This window comes from Lissotriton vulgaris, chromosome 9 (assembly GCF_964263255.1).
Source record: "Lissotriton vulgaris chromosome 9, aLisVul1.2, whole genome shotgun sequence".
NCBI classification, from domain to species: domain Eukaryota; kingdom Metazoa; phylum Chordata; class Amphibia; order Caudata; family Salamandridae; genus Lissotriton; species Lissotriton vulgaris.
Window position 1 is genome coordinate 1223309038 of NC_141697.1, and position 19030 is coordinate 1223328067.

A 19030-nucleotide genomic window follows, 5' to 3' on the forward strand; every position below is an offset into this window, starting at 1 on the left:
TACCCAGCTCATCATGTGTTTCAATGAAGCGAAGGATTAGAACAGAGATGCCGGACCGCCATTGGTAAGTGAATTCAGTGCAATGCCTTAAGAAAGAGGAGTGGTAAGACAAATATTGGGGTAGATTAACACGTTGCGGCCCAACGGTTGGCCTTCTGACTTCAGGCCTTCATCACGTCCCACAAATGTGGTTAAAATCTCACCTCCTATTTAGACGATAAGCTTTTGTATCCACTCAGACTGTCTCCACTGGTTTCTTCCAGCTCAAGACCTTGAACAGGACTCCATCCAGATGTGCTCTCCTTTGGGTTCTGGTCGGAGATGTCAATGGGCCGGTGCTGAGACCGCACGTAATAATTTTCTGCTTTGAATACCATAACTTCCTTTCGGACAAAAAGAGTACTGGTGCTCATAGGGGCCTGGCTTTGATGCAGGTGGCACCCCGTTCAGCAACTCATACCTCAACAGTACCTTCTGCTCGTCCTGCACAGATTTAATCAATGTGTAGGCCTCGACTCGACTGGCACAAGGACGTGGATGGCAGAAACCAGGGACGGATTGCATGCTTGCCGACTAAAATAAAGATTTCACCATGTGAGGAGGGGCCGGGCCTCGTGCCGAGCAGTGACCAAGAGGCACTTTTGCCCCCACCGGGTCCTCAAGCCCCCCTCCTCAAAAAAAAAAACCTTGTTGAGGCTTGTGCCGATGTCCTGGGTTGTTTTCACACCACTTAATAGGCGTCAGCACTTCAAAGTCTCTGAAAAGGAGCTAAAAATCCAGAGTTTACAGTGGTTTTCAGCTTCTTTATCCTGGCACCGTGTGATTTCGGCTCCTCACCCGGTGACCGTGTGAAGGGAGACGGATATCTCGTGTCATACGGTGGGACTGTCGAAGTTGGCATTTTGTGATTGGACATGTCACACAGACACTTGGACGCTGCCAGGACCCTATCCGTGCATTTGGAGAGAGTCCAGGCACAACATACGCATAAACCAATATCAGCCATGACCATAGTTTGGGCTTTTTATAGTGAGCAAGGAATCCTTTCAGGGCACCTTGGGGTCCCAGTGTGTGGAGGGGTCCAATGATGAAGCGTGTCCCCCTTGGGTGAATGAGGGTTCTCGTCCAAACACCGGAAGTGCCCCCACCTTTTTTCCTATCCCTAGTTCTGCGTGTGCTACTCTATACTTAGTGTGAGCATTATAATTATTGGAAGCAGTATAGGACCCATGGGTAGTAGCTTACACTTCCTCCTGACCCCTTGTGTAAGACTCATCGGCTCTATGCATCCATCTGGTTTGTCAGTGAATTCTTCTATCTCTTGGCACCTGTTTGGATAAATGATAGCAGCCATCCTGGCAGAGTGATCACCTGCATTACTAGCAGCCCTGCTGAGGCCGGAAATGAACATATTATACAGGAAGCTAGTCTGGAATCAATGCATTGATTTAAAAAAAAAAAAAAGCTGCAAGACTAGTATTGATTCCTCAGTGCGCCATTTATAGATCAAGACTGCTTATAGAAATGTAAACATCGGTGATTTGGACAAGCCGAAGGGCCTCCTATGTAACTGCTCTGCTGGGACTCACCCCCGCCCGTCTCTGAAGAGGTTTCGAGTGTGAACTTGCACGTCGTGCAAAATGCAACGCAGCCTTGGTGTCGCACCTGTTAACATTTTCAGAAACTACCAGGGGCGTAGCTATTGTTGGTGCAGTTGGTACAGTGCACCGGGCCCAGAGGCGGGAGGGGGTCCAGTTGGGCCTGCCCCAACTGATGTCATTTCCGAGGTTGCCTGTGTCCAGGGTGTGCAGCCCTGTCCTCAGGGAGGGGTCTCCAAGGTTGCAGCCCAGTTTAGGGACCATCACAAGACAGGTGAATAATTATTGGAAGGCACCCATGAGCTCTGCTGATGCACATCACGCCTGCTCTCCAGCTCCCCCTGGCGGCCACAAGTGGTACCATACGCAGCCCGACAAACCTCACTTTGTATCCCACTAATTCCATAACATCAGCCCTTTCCTCGCCCCTCTGCTAGTGCTGATTTCTCCTGGGGTGCAGTCCTCACTAACTGGCCATTTACTCACAGCCCTGCCGAGGCACCTCATTCCTGCCTTGCAGCTCCCCCTGATGGCCACACGTGGTCCCGGCGCAGCCTGATAAACCTCACTTTGTATCCCACTAATTCCATCATATCAGCTCTTAAAAGGTAATAAACATGTAATAGTAAGCGCTATATAAAATGGTCATTAGTCTAATAACTCATGGACACATCCAACATCCTTACAACGCATGCAGATTACTGGCATACAAGGCTTGGAAAAGTCAGAAACCTAGCCCGCCGTTGTTGGAATGGAAATGCTTTTAGTGGAATTCTCTGTGCATTGTATGATTTAAGTTACCATCTGCTGCACCATTTTGTATTCAGCCGCCATTTTGAGCCATGATCGAAACTAACTTCTGTCCCATTCTGTCTGCCTCAGCAGTAAGCAACTGCAATATCTTTGTTGTATTTCTCCCACGTTGAGCTTCGCTGTACTAATGAATAGACTTTTTGTCATCACATACCTTTCTCACTAGATAGGCCTGCTCCCACCCTTAGAGCGGCGGGCACAGGCAAAGTAACCTTGACACTGAGTTAGCATGTACCCGGTCCCAGGATTGATGCTCATCCTTCTGTATCTCCTTTGTTCACCGGCTGGAAGATTCTAGTCTGGGCATGTCTTTAGTGGTTCTGAAGATGTACATTATGTGTTACCATGTTGGCAGAAGTCAGTCCTTCTGCAGCAATCCAAGGAGGCTGGTCAGACCGGACTCCACTGTCTAACAAATCCACTATGTCTAATAAATTCCTTTGGTATGTATTCTCTACTTTCTGACCGACTCTTCATTTGTATGGACGGCTAAGAGGTGGTCGCGAGTGACCCAAGTAACCCTAAACGGGCCACTTCCTTCACCATTGGCACCGCCCGTATGCCCATCCCCAAATTCAACCCCCAGTCCACGCTTCTTTTGGTGAGCACCTGCACCTTTTTTCTATTTAAAGCACTGCTTCCGGTTGACAGGATGACTTCCTCCAAATCCTCCTGCATGGTCCATAAGGGTTTGCACAATTTGGACCCAGTTTACCTGCGGTACAGGTTTCCTAGATACATCAGAGTTCTGCATCAAAAGATGGGGTGCTATAGGAAATGCAACGATTGATGTGTGTTTTGTGACAAAAAACCCAATAAAATTTGTTTAAAAAAAAAAATCGGAATTCTGCATCAGAAAACAATCTTAAGTAGCCAGTTTCAGAAATTTAGCTATGAGGACGTGCTTTTAAATATTCGCACAAAATATATAGTCATAAGTATCGAGTGACACTAATATCGAGTTTTTAATATCGTGTCACAGAAGTATTGTGATGCAGGAAATTGTTGACAAAAACATCAATTTTCTAAGGTAAGTAATATAGTTTTCAAGAAGCACATAGTTAATATCATTTGTAATAATATCGTAAAAAAATATATCCTTTTTTAATTATCTTTGTGTTTTGAGTAATATTGTAATATATGTTGTTTGTATAATAGTTAATGTTTTTAAATATAGATTACAAGTTTAGCTTATTTATCCTTTTTTGTAATTGTTAATAGTAATTTATAGAGTCATAGCAGGTTTTGAGGTTTACAGGAGTCCAGGTGGGAAGTTAAGTATAATTAATTATTTTTAATATTCATTATTTAAGTGCTGAATATGTAAAGTGTGTAATTATTTTTGTAAGTTATGTTTTAGGTGCAGGTTGTTAGGTTTGTAGGGGTATTGGGTGAGAAGTTAATTAATAATGTATTAATTATTAATCATTTAATTAATTGTCCATTATGTAAATTGTGTATTTTATTTTTTTAAGATAGGCTTTAGGTGCAGGTTGTTGGGGTTGTAGGGGGCATAGAGTGCGAAGTTAATCAAGTAATAATTAAGTAAGAAGTATTAATTATTACATTGATTATGTGAATTGTGTAATCAACATCTTTTAAGTTCTATTTTAGGTGCCGGTTGTTGAGTTTGCAGGGGTAAATGGTGGAAAGTTAATTAAGAAAATATTACATTTTAATTAATTAATATTTTGAATTAAGCTATGCAATTTATGGTTACGTATTTTTTAAATATATTTTTTTATATATATTAAGTGTGTGTTGTGTTTTTAGGGGGATAAGGTGGGAAATTAAGTAATAATGAATTAAGAATTACTCATTTATTATTTTATTTAGTACCTAATATGTTAATCGTGTTATTTTTTATTTTACCTATATTTTAAATTTGGGCTGCTAGGTATGTGGGAGTATAGTGTGGGAATTTAATAATTAGGGCATATTGTATTTGATATTATTTAAAATATACAATTATGTATGTGGTTTGTTTTTCATATGTGTATATATTGATTTTTATATGAATAGTTTATATTTTTTGTTCAATTAATACATGTATTAAAGTATAGTATGTGTTTGAAAGGAAGCACTTTGCCTGCTGCTGTACAGACTGGAGTGGGAATAGTAATGTTTAACACTCCAGTGTCCAACGCTTTCCCTACTGTTACCCTGACTGGAGCGGGAATAATAAATGTTACCCCTCCTTAGACCAATGCTTTTCTTACTTTTGCACCAACTGGAATGGAAATAGTAAATAATACCCCTCATCAGTCCAAATCTTTCCCAAACGTTGCACTGACTGGAGTGGTAATAGTATATTTATTGTTTCTAAAATGTAATCTTTTTTTAGTATTGTTTCATATTGTTTCAATATATATTATATGTTTGTGCATTTCATATTTTTTATACTAAGAAATTTGTTAAGATATTTTAGTAAAACCCTTCTGTTGTTTACTTTTTATATATAATTAAATTGGCAATGTTTTAAAAGTTCTTAGTTTAATTATAGTTTTTATTTTTCATTATATATATATAAACATTATTTTGTATATACATTTTCGATATTAGTGTAAAACAATATTGTTTTCCAATATTTTTGGGACTTACCATTATATGTATAGAAAAACGATATATTTTTTATCTATATTTTTATACCACGATATATATGGTTTTGATATTATGTCAGGGTTCCGTGCTTTTAGTCTTCCTGCTGCCAGGCAGTGGAATTCTCCCCCATGCTCACAAAGTCATGGGCTACTATCCCTCCTTCAGAAAATCTTCCTCAGCCTTTGTTAATTACCCTCTGTCTCATTTGGTCTTTCAGTCCTGGGACACTCTTCTGGTATTAGTTTGCGCTATTTAAAATTTATTTAAAAAAGAACATAATCTCCTGCAATTGGGGTTTCAAATCACCCCTACTCCGACTGTCCTGTATCACCCTCTTTACCACTCAATATTAGTAACTGTTCTAAGCACTTCCATTAGCAAACGCTTCACTTTAAGAGTAAGAGCTCCTACTGTTGGTAGTCCAACTTCCGTCCAGGGTCCCATCTGTCTGCATCTCTGCCTTCTCAGGAGTTCCACTATTGAAACGGAAGGATACGGTTGATCAGTACGAGTTCTGTTCTTCCTTCTTTTCATGGCTACTCTGAGACATAATTGTTAGGGCCAGATGCATCAAAGGGTTTTACCTACTCTGTGTGTATGGGAAAATGCTTTAGTACATTTGGCCCTTAGTTCCTCCAAGGATTCCTCCGACGAGCAGAGTAGACAACATCCTCATACCAGCTTTCACTGCATGTGCTCCCATTTCCCATGTGTCTACTTGGATCCACCCCTCTGGTGCCCCACTCTAATTGAACCATAAGGAAGTAAAGTTCAAATCTGGGAGCATCTAGTCCCTCTTCTCTTACTGCTATATGAATGTATCCACTGCTGTCCTGGCCCCAGAATAGATCCATTCACATCATATCAAGATCTTTCAATGTTGCATACGAGATCCGTCCTAGCAAGTTCGCGAAGAGCTATAACGGTCTTGGCAGCATTACCATTCTAGATAAGGCTATCCTGAGCAGAATAGAGAGCGAGAGCATTTTCCGAAACGTTATATTTCCTCTCGGTGAACTCACCATTCGGTCTATGTTGCCTAGCATTTATGTCTTCATCAGAGTGATGCACTCGTACCCTGAGATATCTAAACGGATATGGTTTCCAATGTATACCAGCATGTGACATTTGATCTTATGCATTTGATATGATTGGGAAAGAGCATGTTTTTGACCAGTTTACTTTTCAGCTCGTCAGGTCCCCGATATTCTTCTAGTATGCGGATTGTCAACCCTATCCCTTTTTATGCACTCTTCAGGAGTAGTAAACGGTAATCCTCATAAAATGATAGGATATGTGTGTCTTCTTCCAAGACAGGGTTCTCCAAGGTCGGTCCTGGAGGCCCAGATCCATGCCAGATTTTTAGCATATCCCCATTTAGATAAATGTAGTTATCTTAAAAATCTGGCATGGATCGTTCCTCCAGGGCGGACTTTGGAGAACCCTGCTCCAAGGGGATACTGGAATCCCTACCATCTGCTCTTAGTTTGATAGCTAGTTGTTGCATCGGCAATGCAAACAGCATCTGCAATAGCAGACATCCCTGACTGGCAGGTAGATACATTTTATACACGGTAGAGATTATATCACAGGTTTAACTCTAGCCAGAGGGTTAGAGCAGAATAGGGGTACCCATTAAAAGAAGTCCTAGCCCCATCCTATGTGCCACAACGAACAAGTTACTTACCTTCGGTAACGATATATCTGTAAGAAACATTAGTTAGTGTTAGATTCCTTACCTTAGAATATCCCCAGGCGTCAGTCTGGATCCGGAAACTTTTGCGTAGCAGTACCCCTGCGCGTCGGTAGGCGTCGTCTGCAGGCGTCCCCTGCGGCTCCGCGTCCGTCGTCGGCGTCGTGCGCCGTGATGACGTCGCTGGAGTATATAGACGCCGCCTCCGCGCGCTGACGTCAGTTCTTTGTACACAGCTTTTCCGCGCCAGAAAACGCAGAGCCATGAGAGAACCAACACTGGTGCCATTTGAAACTAGGGCCCTGAAAGGGATGTCCTTAACCCTAGGTATCAGTTCGCAGAACGGGGAGGATGGGTGGGTTCGGTAAGGAATCTAACACTAACTAATGTTTCTTACAGATATATCGTTACCGAAGGTAAGTAACTTGTTCATCTGAAAGAAACACGTTAGTGTTAGATTCCTTACCTTAGAATAGATACCCCAGCAATACCAACCCCGGTGGTGGGTCTGCGAACCAATACATTCCTACACCAGAAAGTCCTGGAGGACAGAACGGCCAAAGAAGCCATCCCCCTGGACTTGACTGTCCAGGCAGTAGTGCCTCGCAAAGGTATGCAGCGAGGCCCACGTAGCCGCCTGGCAAATGTCCTGCAAAGGGACTCCCCGGCCCAGGGCAGTAGTAGCAGCCGTGGCCCGAGTGGAATGGGCCCTCAGCCCAACAGGAGGCTCCTTCCGAGCCAAAGAGTAGCACGCTTTGATGCACAGAACGACCCACCGAGAGATGGTTCGTTTACACACCGCCCGTCCCTTCTTCGCACCCACGTAGCCAACAAGCAGTTGGTCATCCACCCGGAACTGGCGTGTGCGATCCATATAAAATGAAAGCGCACGTTTTGGGTCCAGACGATGGAGCCGCTCTTCATCCTTTGAAGGATGCGGAGGCGGGAAGAAGGAGGGGAGGGTGATGGACTGCCCGATGTGAAAAGCAGAAACTACTTTGGGCAGGAAAGAAGGTCTAGTCCTTAGAACCACCTTGTCAGGATGAATGGACAGGAAAGGAGGTTGGACAGAAAGGGCCTGGAGCTCACTCACTCTCCTGGCAGAGGTGATGGCAACCAGGAAAGCCGTCTTCAAAGTCAGGAGACGAAGAGGACAAGAATGAAGGGGCTCAAAGGGAGCACACATCAGAAAGGTAAGAACCAAGTTCAAGTCCCACTGAGGCATCACAAACGGAACAGGTGGATACATGTGTGTGATGCCCTTCAAGAATCTCGTTACAATCGGGGACTTGAACAAAGAAGGCTGATCAGGAAGCCTCAGAAAGGCTGAAAGGGCAGAAAGGTAGCCCTTGATAGTGCCCAGAGCAGAGCCCTGCTGGGCAAGAGAAAGAAGAAACAGAAGAACCTCGGAAAGAGGGGCAGAAAGAGGATCCACAGCCTTTGCTGTGCACCATGCCACAAATCTGTTCCACCGCCAGGCGTATACCGACTTAGTGGAGGGACGCCTGGCTGCCAGAATTACGTCACAGACTTCAGGAGGCAAGTCAAATGGCCTCAACTGCCGCCGCTCAATCTCCAAGCATGGAGGCGGAGACTGGACAGGTTCGGATGGAGGACCGTCCCCTGCTGCTGCGACAGAAGGTCCTCCTGAAGGGGCAGGCGGATCGGGGGACCGACTGACATGCTGAGTAGCTCGGGATACCAGTACCTTCGAGCCCTGTCCGGAGCCACAAGGATAACTTGGGCCCGGTCGCGCCTGATCTTCTTCAGCACTCTGGGCAGAAGTGGTATAGGCGGAAAGGCGTATAACAGACCGCAACTCCACTCGCGCCGAAAGGCGTCGCCGTGCGAGTGCCGTCTTGGAAACTCCAACGCGCAGAACTGATGACATTGCGCGTTCTCTTCTGTGGCGAATAGATCTAACCAAGGCTCTCCCCATTGCAGAAAGATGCCTTGCGCCACGTCCGAGTTCAGACGCCATTCGTGATCCATCGAGCACCGACGGCTGAGTTCGTCCGCCCTGGCGTTCAGAGAACCTGCCAGGTGTTGAACCGTCAAAGTCACGCCCTGACGTTCCAGCCACTGCCAGAGGCGCAGAGCCTCCTGGCAAAGGGTCCACGACCCCACTCAGCCTTGTTTGTTGCAGTACCACATGGCGGTGGTGTTGTCGGTGAACACCTGCACTACACTCCCGTTGACAAAGGGGAGGAATGCCTTCAGTGCTAGACGAATCGCCCGCAGCTCCAACAGGTTGATATGGAGCCGGGACTCCGCCGGAGACCAGATGCCTCTGATCTCCGCCTCTCCCAAGTGGCCCCCCCAGCCCTGGAGGGACGCGTCCGTCACGACAACGTGCTCCGGTTGGGGAAGGGAGAGGGATCTGCCTCTGACCCAATCGCGGTCCGTAAGCCACCACTGCAGTTGTCTCGCAGTGCCCTCCGAGATCAAGACGTGGTCGGACAAGTTGCCCTGATGCTGGGCCCACTGAAACTTCAGGTCCCACTGCAGAGCCCGCATCCGCCACCGGGCATGATGCACCAGAAGGATGCAGGAAGCCATCAGTCCCAGCAGCCGCAGCGTCAACCTGACCGAAACCCGGGATAGCGGCTGAAAGATGGGAATCAAAGCCTGTATATCCCGGACCCGCCGTTCCGGAGGATAAACCCGAAACTGCGCCGAGTCCAGAACCGCTCCGATGAAAAGGAGCTTTTGAGAGGGACACAGGTGTGATTTCGGCACATTGATGGAGAACCCCAGGTCGTGCAAGAGGTCTGCCGTCATCTGAAGGTGGTGGACGACTGTCTGGGGCGAGCCCGCCTTCAACAACCAGTCGTCTAGGTAGGGGAAGACTGAAACCCCTAACCTGCGCAGATGGGCTGCGACTACCGCCATCACCTTTGTGAACACCCGTGGGGCGCTGGTAAGGCCGAAGGGGAGCACGATAAACTGAAAGTGCTCCTGGCCTACCGTGAACCGCAGGTAACGCCGGTGGGCCGGCAGGACGGGGATGTGAAAATACGCATCCTGCAAGTCCAACGCTACCATCCAGTCTTGTGGGTCTAGAGCAGCCAAGAACTGAGCTAACGTCAACATCTTGAACTTCTCCTTCCGGAGGAAGCCGTTGACGTTCCTTAGATCCAAGATAGGACGTAGGCCCCCCTTGTCCTTCTTGGGTACCAGAAAGTAGTGGGAATAGCAACCACGCCCTACTTCTGGCCCAGGAACGCGCTCGATGGCCCCCTTGGCCAAGAGGGCCGTAACTTCCTCCTGCAGAAGTGTCAAGTGGTCCCCCGACACACGGTGGTTCTGCGGTGGCATGGCTGGAGGAGCAGTCTCGAAGGGGAGGGAGTAGCCCCTTCGGACGAGTTGCAGCACCCACCTGTCCGATGTAATTGTGCGCCAGTGAGCGTGGTGATGGCGAACCCTGCCACCCATTGGCATCACATGGGGCCGAAAGCACGGTCTAGGAGGATTTGGAGGCAGATGCTGCGGGGGGAGGTGTGGCCTGACCCCGCCGTTGACCCCGACCGCCTCCACGGCGGTTTCCACGGCCGCCACCGCGTTGAAAAGATTGTTGCGGTGCGTGGCTGGCAGCACGTGTGGGGACGCCCCTTCCTTGGCCACGAAAGGGGCGAAACGAACCCGTTTGCTGGCGCTGGGTCGAAAGACCCAAGGACTTGGCCGTGACCCTGGAGTCCTTGAAGCGTTCCAGCGCGTGGTCCGCCTTGTCACCAAAGAGGCGACAGCCATCGAACGGCATGTCCATCAAGGTATTTTGGACGTCTGCCGAAAAGTTGGCGGATCTCAGCCAGGCGTGGCGACGAATCGCCACCGTCGTTGACATAGCTCTGCCCAGCGAGTCGGTCGTATCAAGACCACACCGTATGGAATATTTAGCTGCGTCTCGGCCCTCAGCCACAGCCTTGCCGAGCTTCGCCCGCACCTCCATGGGGCATTCTGGCAGCACTTCCGCGACCGTGTCCCACACAGAGTGGGTGTAGCGGCCCAAGAGGCATGCAGTGTTGCAAGACCGCAGTCCCAGACTCAGGGACGAGAAGACCTTCTTACCATACTGGTCATACCTCTTGGATTCCCGATCGGACGGGGCCGACGGGAATGCGGTCTGGGAGGTAGAGGCCTGGATCACCAGACTCTCGGGGGTGGGATGGGCGGACAGGAATTTGGGGTCGTCCGGACAAGGACGGTGGCGCCTGGCCACGTTCCGATCAACAGGCGAACCTGAAGCGGGCCTGGACCACGTGCCCAACAGAACGTCTGACAAGGCTTCGTTAAACGGCAGCAGTGGCTCCTGTGGGCATGACTGCGGTTTGAAGACCTCAGTGAGGATGTTAGGCCTCACGGCCGCGACGGGGAGCTCATGGTGTAAGGCCTTGGCAGCCCTCATCAGCACCACTGAGTATGCAGCACCCTCCACCGACTCCACGGAAGGAGGAGAGACAAAACCAGGGTTAGGAGAGTCGTCCAGACCACTGGCATCCCCCAAATCACCTGTCCAGTCCGGGTCATACTGGCACTCACGTGACAGAGGGTCCTCAGACCCCTCCCAACCTTCCCCGTACTCTTCATGATCTCCATACTCGGAGTCAACGATGTAGACCGGCTCCTCGGGGTTCACAGGCCCCATCGGCGTCGAGCCCGGCGTCGATCGACGCCGGTCCGACTCCGCGTCCGGATTCGGGGAAGGAATGGGGACGGCGCCGCCCGGAGCCGGCGCCGGAGCCCCGGCGCCGGCCGAAGCCGGCACAGGAGAACCGGCGCCGCGCGGGGGCGGCGTCGGGGGCAACCCAGATGGAATCGGCGCCGAACCAGCCGGTAAGCCAGCCGGCGTTGACCCCGAAGGCCCTTGCGGCGCCGGAGCCGTCGGCGGCACCGGGGCCGAAGCACCCGATGGCGTCGAGCCAGGGACACCCGACCCGTCAGGGCCTCCGGACGGTAGCACTGGGCCCGAAGGCGCCGTAGGCCCCGTCGGAGAACTGAGCGCCCTCATGGCCATGAGGAACGCCTCAATCTCCTCAGGCGTCGCACCGTGCCCAGGGACCGGAGGGTATGGGGCAGACCGCACCGGCGACTCTCGCGGAGCCGCGGAGTTGGGTTCACCCGAACCCCTGGCCGCGTCGCGCGAGCGTCGGGGGGAGTCGGGGGTACGATGACGACGCCCCGACTTCTTGTGTTTCTTACCTGATGAGCCCGACGAATGGTGACGACTTCCGGAGCGCTCGGCGCGGCTCCGCGACCGCTCCCTCGAACGCTCCCTGAACCTCCGGCCGGACCGAGACCGTTCCCGATGCGGGGCCGACACCCGGAGCTCAAGCAGCTTGCGGGACCGCTCCCGTCTAGCCTTGTTAGTGAGAGCCCGGCAGTCGACGCAGGCGTCCACGTCGTGGTCGGGGCCCAGGCACCGGAGACAGAGTCGGTGATGGTCCGTGACCGACATCGTGCGGTCACACCTGTCACAATTCTTGAAACCGGGCATCCTACCAGGCACCAAAAAGAGATAGAAGTTATAACAAAGTTGGTCAAAAGACCGGAGTACTGCTCTTCGGATCTGCGCTTGCTGGCGCGGAAAAAAGAAGAACTGACGTCAGCGCGCGGAGGCGGCGTCTATATACTCCAGCGACGTCATCACGGCGCACGACGCCGACGACGGACGCGGAGCCGCAGGGGACGCCTGCAGACGACGCCTACCGACGCGCAGGGGTACTGCTACGCAAAAGTTTCCGGATCCAGACTGACGCCTGGGGATATTCTAAGGTAAGGAATCTAACACTAACGTGTTTCTTTCAGATACAACAAATAGTTAGGTCCAGCTCAAGGTGACTAAAGATTATTACCAACCAATTGATCATACTATGGCATCTTGAAGGTCATGCGGCATCTTATCTGGTATTGTAGATAATCGTCTGATGTGGAGTGATGCGTTGCATCTGGAATCTAATCCATTTGGATCTCTGTGTACCAATGGAGTGAGGCGTGGGAAGAGACTGTAAGCTAGTGTTTTACTAAGAATTTTATAACCTAAAGTTATTAGTGACCTTATTTCTGGGAGCTTGCGGTGTGGTTTGGGAAGGGAGGCAATCAAGGCTACCACAGCTGTATCGGTGGTGGGTCCATTTCAAATGCAGCGGGGTACATCTTTACTAATTTAGCTGCAAAAGTAAGCGACAAAAGTTGAACAAGATTCTAATGCTAACCCATCCGATCCCGTTACTTTACCCTTCACACTGTGGAGCCTGCCCAGTGGCATCAGATCCACCCGTTGCATATGATACGTGACATGAAATAGGGACCTCCCGTCACCCCTAGACAGCGCCCAGAGGTCACAAGTGTGAAACTCGCCTGCCCTCCAATTCATGCTCAAGGACATCCCCATTGGGGAACGGTCTATGTTGGTCCGCTCCAAGAAAATGAATGGGGTGCTCACCTGTAGGACTCCTCAAAATATATAGGTAAAGCTTATAGCCGAGCTTCTGCTCCAGAGGCCAAGCACTCATGGAGCCTAGAGTTGTGCAAGCAGCAAATCCTAGCAAAAAAACTAAAGTTCGGCATCATTTTGCAGTGGAAAGGCTCTCAAACAGATCTAGAGCTCAGTTCACAAAGAATATCCGCAGCCTGGTCAGAGGCTCTGCAGTCACGGCGTAGTCTCCACATAGCATGGCGGACTCTCCGCATGGCACAATCTATGCAGTGCGCTGTGTAGAGCCGCCGCCACGAGGGCAGAGGCTCCGACACGAGGGTAGCGGCTCCACCACGAGGGCAGTGGCGCCGCCACGAGGGCAGAGCCTCTGTGAATTGGGCTCTCTATGACTGCATTGAAAAGTTACTTGTTTTCAACTTCAAGCAAGTCTGGAAGATGCTTATGCTTAGGTTTTTGTCCCCAGGGTACACAAGAACAGCAAGATGCCATTAGGTACTCCCACACAGGCCACAGAATGCTCAGCTTTAAGGATCTACCATAAGAAAGGCATTCGTCATCGACAGCGCGTGGAATGGAAATGCCAAGCTTAATAACCTGTGCAACCTGAATCACATCCAGGGGCTGCTCCTCCGCTTAGGCGGAGGAGCATCGCCCCACAGGAAATATAAAGTGACAACAACAGCATGTTATTTTCATTTTATTTTTCAGTACTGCTCTGCAGGGGTGGGCTGGACAGCCGACAGCAGGGGGAGGAGTGGTCGACACTTTACTTTCTAAGTGCGCATGATGGTTTGGCTGGCCGTCTTGGGTCAGCTAAACCATCATGCGCACTTGGTATATTTTCCACCAACTGTAATGCACAGCCTGGGTGGAGTACATGCCCAGGCTCCCAGTCCCCATCTGAGCGCCATAACTTGGTGCTCAGACCAATCACGCCGGCGCTGATGGCTAGGGGACTTTGAAAGCCTGGGTGCTTCCTGTTCCTGCATGCACGGAAGAAGAAGAGGATGGAGGAGAAGCGGTGGCCGGCACGCAACTTTAATTTTGTTTATCTTTAATTTTTTCTTGTATTTTTGTTTTTTTTTACTTCGCTGCCCCACCACTTCTGCCTGTAGCAGCCGCTACTGATCACCTCTACAATCACCTGAGCAAAGTTTACTGGCTGCCGGGGCGCCAATGTGTTGCCTCCAAGGTGCTGACCCACGCTCTTCATCAGGCTCATCACAGAATGGAACCAGAGTAGGATAGTCAAGGATTGCTTTACCTTTCCCGTGGACTTGACCCCTTTCCAGATGCAGAAGTAGACGATCACCCAAGTGACCAGTAAGCACAGGATCATCTGCCAGTTGAGGTCCCCCGGCTCGCTCAAGCCCCCCGAGATCTGCAGCACTTTGTTCCTGCACAGTCAAAACAGAGCATGTCATGAGTCTCCAGTCTGGTCACACCACCCTTCCAAAAGAAATGATGCCTGCATACCTAGAGGCAGGTAATGGTCCAGTTAGAGGCGACATTGGGCGATTTCTCTAACAGGCAAGGCTAATAACATCACTGCAAGCAATAAGAGGAGATTGTAAGTCGTTGTTCAAATCCTAACACCAACACGCAGGAAGTGCTGTCAGTGGTCCTATTTAGGAACACAACTGGCAGATGCTGCATTGGTTTGTAACTCATTTGATCACCACTCCATGGACACTGTATGATCTTCCAACTATACCAATGATAAAACTGCAGCATCTAGCTAGAGCACTAAGGGCCCGATTCACAGAAGTAATCTGAGACAAAATCCTAAACTTACTACTTTTGGTATTCACAGAAGGCCTTTAGTAGTAGTAAAGTTAGGATGTTATCTTAAGTCTGTCCCAAGTCTGTCCCAAGTCTGTCCCAAGTCTGTCCCAAGTCTGTCCCAAGTCTGTCCTAAGTCAAACTTAAAACAAAATCCTAACTTTACTACTACTAAATGCCTTCTGTGAATACCAAAAGTAGTACGTTTAGGATTTTGTCTCAGATTAGTTCTGTGAATCGGCCCCTGAGAACGGGAAGCTACTCCATGCTCTACAAACATCCCAGCAATCCCACCTTCCATGGGCTTCTCTACAATCCCCTCCAATGCAGCAACAATATGGCCTGCAGACCTTTCCACCAGGTGCAACAGAGGGTCATTGTGGGTACGACTACACCCACTAGTCCTTCAGTCGGTCATCTTTCCATGTAGCACGTTTGCCGCTGGTTATGATAACCGTGCCTTTTTGACAATTCGGTTGGACGTCATCAATACTAGTATCCCACCTGTACTACATGTAGCAAGGACTGCAACATTTCCACGGATGAAGCTATGCTAGTTTAGTCCTTCTAAGGCTTGATGGCTAAAGGCCTCTGCCCTTATCTGATCCCTGTTACTCCAGCTGCAGAAAGTGAAACGCTCTGCACCACATGTGGCTAAGTCTGCGTAATACAAATATCTTTAACAGAGTGGGGGAGGAAGGACACCCTTTCCTCCATGGAGGAACAATGGCTCATCATCATTTTAGCCCTTTGAGGGAGTAATTTGTATTCAAATTGAGGATCACATGGCTAAGGGAGCTTTAATTTTCTAGGATAAAGTGGAGCCTGAGAAATGCTTTACACCAGTCTAAGACATCCTGAAAGCCTCCTAGGGCCAGAATTTAGTGTTAAACAGCACAATACTCACTCCCAGAACTCGATGACGGGCGAGCGCTTCTTCTCCAGCGCCTCGCAGCTGATGTTGAAGGGGCTGGTGGCATTGCCAAGGGTGCTGTTGCGGCACTGGTCCAGGCGGAAGACTTCAGTGCACTCCGGGCTGTTCCAGGGGTGGCCACAAGTGGCCCATGGCAGCGTGTTAGTGAAGGAGTGCACCAGGTAGTAGAGTCCCCAGACCAGGATCATGATGTAGTAGGTGTTGCAGAAGAAAACTATCACCATCGACGAGAAGCCAAGGCCTGCCGGGAAAAACAATGTTCCATCTCAACCGGATACAGGACTTCTCCAGCAAATGTCAGTCTCCACAGAACTCCTGCTACTTCCAAATCTGTAATGCAAAGATTCATGCACCATCTGCCCCTTCCAGCCTGGACCAACGTATCCTGGACCACATCTACATGAACTTCTACAACCTCAGTCCTACCTACCTTACACCTCAACATCTACCTATACACTGCTAGTCCAGCCTACCCCGCACTGCCACATCCACCTATAAACTATGCACACAAGCCTATCCTACACCACCACATCCATCTATACACTTAGCATCTACCTCAACTCTGCTAGTCCAACCTATCCTGTACCCCATTCACTTCCACAAACTTAGTTCAACTTATTCTGCGTCACCATATCCACCACTTCACCACAGGTCCACCAAATCCTGCACAACCACATCTACCTATAGCTAGTCAAACTTTTTCTATGTTGCATCACCTAATTTACTTCTACACCTCTATTCCAACCTATCCTGTGCCACATTATCTAACTTTAGACCACCACATCTACCTCTACATTGCTAGCCCCATCTATCCTGCAGCACCGCTACCACACATCCTTCTACACTGCTAGCTCCATCCATCCTGCACCACCACACATGACTCTACGCTGCTAACCCTATCTATACTGAACCACCACTGCATTTACCTCTACACTGCTAGCCGTATCGATCTTGCACCATCACCACAAATCCCTCTACACTGCTAGCCCCATCGATCCTGCACCATCACGTTAACCTCTACTCTAACATATCCTGCACCACGCGTAGCCCACACCATTATTCCAAAATATTCTGCACTGCCACATGCACTAGACTCCTAGTCCAATTTACCACCACAACTCTAGGTCACCCCGTCAACATCCATTACCACATGTGGAGTACAACCATAGGCCTAACATGCTGCTGCACGCCACAATGAACTGAACATTAGTGCTACGGTAGCTGGGTAGTGTTAGGGGCATTTTAGAAACTTCAGAAGAGCCTCTGATTAAAAAGAATATAGCATCTCCACATTTGTCCTCAACCTGTTGCTGCAGAAACTTGTCCAAAACCAGTCTCTATCTTGAAGAGCGGTTCTTTGGAGTCTAAGGCTTGGGTCGGATATGGAAGTAATGGCCACTCTCAGGTCCAGGCCAGGGCCGGACTGGCCGTAGCGGGCACCGGACATTTCCCTGGTGGGCCGCCAGGGTGGGGACCGGTTTTGGGCCACTGGGGGACGTTTTTGTTACAGCAAAGCTGCAATATCAGCCCCAGTAACAAAATCGGCTGAAATTGGCCCTGGTAAACAGCTCGGCCACACCCCCAACCCCCTTGGGGGCCAGCTGAGCACTTTGCCAGAGCCGGTTTTGGTTCCCAGTCTGGCCCTGGTCCAGGCACTGGTCAGTGCTGGAGTAGTGCTCTGTTAACCTAAGAGCAGCGCCCGGATATCACGAGGGACTGTCCTTGGCCAACTGAAAACTGGGAGGCTGTGTCCTGCTCTTGAAGAACAACGTGAAGTTTAGAGCGCGGAGGAGCTCAAGGGGTGGGCCTGACTGATGACCCACTCACTGCTAAGGAAAGCTCCTTTTTGAGTAGGGCGGGGCTGTAGGGGCAGGGTGCTCTGACTATAGGGGAACAGTCAGCCTCTTTCTAGTCCAGATGGACATGCAAAGTCCTTTATATCCAATGTGAACCAGACCAGGCCCTTTTTGGCCCAGGTGGGACTGGAGAGGTCTTTGACCCAAGTGGAACGGTTGGTCCTTTCTGGGTGACGCTTCCCTATGTAGGATATGTAATGTTTCAACCACATGGAAGAGGTGGGCTTTTGGACAACTTTGCTTTAATCCCTTCCACTCCTGCACTGCAAAGGCTTGACTTGGGTACACCAACTGGTTGAAAGGCTTAAACACTGAAGAATGAGGATAACAACCAGGAGAACCAATCCCGTCCTCGGAGGTTCGTGCGTGGGGAAGAGGGTCGCTTACCTTTGAAGAGGGGCGCGATATTCCATGCCGCGATTCCTCCCTGCTTCATGAACTGGCCCAGCGCAATCTCCAAGAAAAAGACTGGAATTCCTCCCACAAAGACAATCAGCAAATACGGGATCAGAAACACACCTGTGTAGGGAGAAACCACAGAGACGTCAGAGGCACCAACTTCATGGTAGGGTTTCTGTTCTCGATAGCTTTCTTTTTTGATTGAAGAGAACATTTATTTATTTATTTAATGCGATTTTATATAGCGTGAACTTTACCCGAAGGTGTCAGAGAGCTTTACATGAGAACCAGTTGCAAAACATAAGGACTTAGGATTACATGCGTTACATAAAATATACCAACAGAAAAAATTGCAAATGTACAATATGTAAAGTCACACAAGGAAGAGATACAAACAGAAAGAAAAATTGCAAATGTACAAATAGTAAAGTCACTCAAGGTAGAGATACAAATGGATATACTCTAAGAGTCACATAGGAATGGTAGAGAGTACAAAGGTCTACTGCATATACTAGTGATTAGAGTTATCTCTATATACATATAGTAGATTTTCTCAGATCAAGACCCAAAAAAAAGAAAAACAGAAGAGCAGAGTTCCATTAAGTGGGGTGGGGGGGGGGACACAGTCACAGCACCAAGGGAGGGTGGGAGGGATACAAGAGTATGGAGAAAAGGGAAATCAGAAAAGGGAAGAAACATTTGAGGATCGTCAAGGGGGAAACGAGGGAAAAGGTTAAAGGACGAGGGAATGGACAAGATGGCGTGTCGGGGTCCAGAGAAAAGAGGTGGACAGCAGCAGCAAAATGGCGGCCAGGATAAAAAAAAAAGTAAAGAAGACCATGAGAGTCCGTGGCGTAGTTTCTCGGCTCGTAGTGCTCGGCTCTTTAAACCCTATTCCTGTAGCCTACCAGTACCTGA

At 49.2% G+C, this 19030-nt stretch overlaps 1 protein-coding gene across 4 annotated transcripts in view; it reads right to left on the reverse strand.

The window, feature by feature from the left end:
• The window catches only part of LOC147693097 (sodium- and chloride-dependent creatine transporter 1-like), a 364792-nt gene that overhangs the window by 131270 nt on the left and 214492 nt on the right, over nucleotides 1–19030 (reverse strand). For all 4 annotated transcript variants that reach the window (XR_015300094.1, XM_086939340.1, XM_086939341.1 and 1 more), the window contains exons 3-5: nucleotides 18101–18232; nucleotides 15831–16098; nucleotides 14406–14538 (exon numbers count right to left, since the gene is read on the reverse strand). Coding sequence is in view for 3 of the 4 variants with exons in the window: in XM_086939340.1 (XP_086795466.1) it covers nucleotides 14406–14538; nucleotides 15831–16098; nucleotides 18101–18232 (533 nt within the window). In the remaining variant the exon portion in view is untranslated. The remainder of the gene's footprint in view (nucleotides 1–14405; nucleotides 14539–15830; nucleotides 16099–18100; nucleotides 18233–19030) is intronic.